Source organism: Myotis davidii, unplaced genomic scaffold (assembly GCF_000327345.1).
Source record: "Myotis davidii unplaced genomic scaffold, ASM32734v1 scaffold983, whole genome shotgun sequence".
NCBI classification, from domain to species: Eukaryota; Metazoa; Chordata; class Mammalia; order Chiroptera; family Vespertilionidae; genus Myotis; species Myotis davidii.
Genome location: NW_006293914.1, coordinates 161,455 through 163,807, shown reverse-complemented (window position 1 = coordinate 163,807; position 2,353 = coordinate 161,455). Strand labels below are relative to the sequence as shown.

The following is a 2,353-nucleotide window of genomic DNA, read 5'->3' as shown; positions in this document are numbered from 1 at the left end:
AAGGACATGGGCACTGGGGTGGTGGGTCTTGTCCTGGGGGTGGGAGTGGATGGGATGGGGGAAAAAGGAGACATATGTAATACTTTAAACAATAAAAAAAAATTTTAAGAGAATAATGGAAGAAACAAAGGTAATAAAAACATATGCTTTTGAATAAGGCCCAAATATCATCTCCTTTATAAGACCTTCCCCGCTAACTAGAAGTTCTTTCATATTAGTTCTGTATGAACACGTCCTACCTTCTCTACTAGATAATTCTTTCAGTTCAGTAGCCATTTCATGTTTACCTTTGTAATCTATATCATGTGTAACCCAGTACTAGATATGTCTATTCAATGATTATTTGTGTGCTGTATTTGTGTGTATATTAATATATATGTATATATATATGTAAAACTAAGTTCAGCACTGAGAATATGAATATATATATATGAATTAGGTAGGAACTTTCTGAAAGCTTAAAGCAGTTACTTTTGATAACAAAAGTACTAATTGTCAGTTGTACCCAATACTGCAAAGCACCTACGCAGGCATTTATTGTGCATCACAAATTCTCTATTAAAAGTCTGAATCTATTATTCCCATAGACAAATTCATGTGTAGAGCTGAAGATACCATTTTGTCAAAATAAAGATTCATATCCTAAACTGTAATTGTAAAATAGCATTCTGTGGTAAGAGCATTTTTAGAATATAACACATTTACTCACCCACTGATGATCACTTCAGTAACAAAATCCTTATTTGTTTTTTCCCTTATCTTACTTTTGATTCCAAATGTCATTTTTAATGTCTGATTTTTACTTTCTTATTTTTTGTGTGTGTTGTCTCAGCATTTTTAATGATCAAGCATTACATTTTAAATTATAATATCAATAATGTTATCTTAAGTTTTGAAAGAAAACTGTTGATAACCAGTTAGTTGTTTAATAAGCTAACTTTATTTTGCATTTCCCCCAAATATATCTAAATATAACTTTAGAAATTTGTTGGGAATTTAGTATATAAGTGAGCTAATGAAGGTAGGATTTTAGGTAGAAACATGTTGGAAACATATCTGCAAGGAGAGATTTCTAAATTCTAGCCTATAATGAAAAGTCAGTCACTCTTTTTTTTCCTTAAAAATATAAAAAGTTGTCAACAGGCTAGAATTCTATATCTTTAAAGTTTTAATTTGGAGAAGAATTAACATCAGAAAGACTGAATCATTAACCTTTACATTTTTTTCACTTATATAGTAACAACAAGGAAAGGCTTCCTTTTTAAATACTGATGAAGTCATCTCCAGACCTTATCCATTATATCATACTCTACTTGACCATGGTGAAAGACTGAATCCTTTTGTCAGTTTTATTTTAACTAGTGACTTAAAGCTACTCTGCCAAATGATTCAAAATTGTTCATACAGTCTTAAATAACTGACTAACAGTACTTCCTCATAAAAACTTGATTACATTTAGATTTTGAAATTACATTCTATGTTTCCCTATGTCAACATCACAGTAAATCACATCAATGCAATCCATGCAAATACAAGTCTTGATTCTCTTATCTGTCCTTAAAAGCCCCATTCAGCAGTTTGTGCTATAGCACCATGCTGCAGCATTACTGCACTTGAACTTGGGAACAGGCTTTCCAGGACTGCAGGCAGAGCCCTTACCGCATTCCTTCTGAACCTCATCTTGCCTCTCGGGGGAGTTGCTTCTGCCATCTCGTCTACACACAATAACACTCTTCTTTTCCAATTGTCAATGAAACATTGATGAAATATGAGCTGCTTCTTGAAAAGCGGCAGCCAAAAATCTCTATCAAACAAAGCTACCGTTAGCTGTAGCTGCTTCCATTACCAGCGTGGCAGCACTATAAGAAAACCACTATCCCTGATTAGTCAGCTGACAAATCCTTCCCTGCTGCTCATTGTAATTCAGAGTTGACACATCCCCAATTACTTAGCCTGATTGAACCTCATGGATTAGCTTATGCCGGACTTCTCAAGATAGTCAGGCATGTCCTGAGAGTGGAGGAAAAAGAAAAAAAGGCTCTCCTCCTAAGGGCTTGATGGGACTGGCTTTCTCCTCTGCTCAGTTTGATTTTTAAGGTGGAATGCTAAGAATCTTTGTGAAGGTAGTATTAACTGATACCTTGATCCTTTACCTACCTTGGTCTGTGACTTAAAATTCAATTATGTTTTTTTTAATTAAGTTCTGTTATGTGTTTATGCCTTGTGAAAGTTTACAGATTTTAATTTTTTTCCTGATAATAATCTAGAAGAACATAACATGCAAATTTTTTAAGATGGATATGATTATCACCCAAATTAATATTTCCCCAAAATGTGTAACTAAAAAAAGCTT

At 33.6% G+C, this 2,353-nt stretch overlaps 1 protein-coding gene across 1 annotated transcript in view; it reads right to left on the bottom strand.

Moving 5' to 3' along the window:
- The window catches only part of MCF2 (MCF.2 cell line derived transforming sequence), a 61,200-nt gene extending 59,196 nt beyond the window's left edge, over positions 1 to 2,004 (bottom strand). The window contains 1 exon segment of the mRNA XM_006767801.2: positions 1,660 to 2,004. Coding sequence (XP_006767864.1) covers positions 1,660 to 1,710 — 51 coding nt within the window. The 5' untranslated portion in view covers positions 1,711 to 2,004.
- Positions 2,005 to 2,353: the final 349 nt, after the last annotated feature.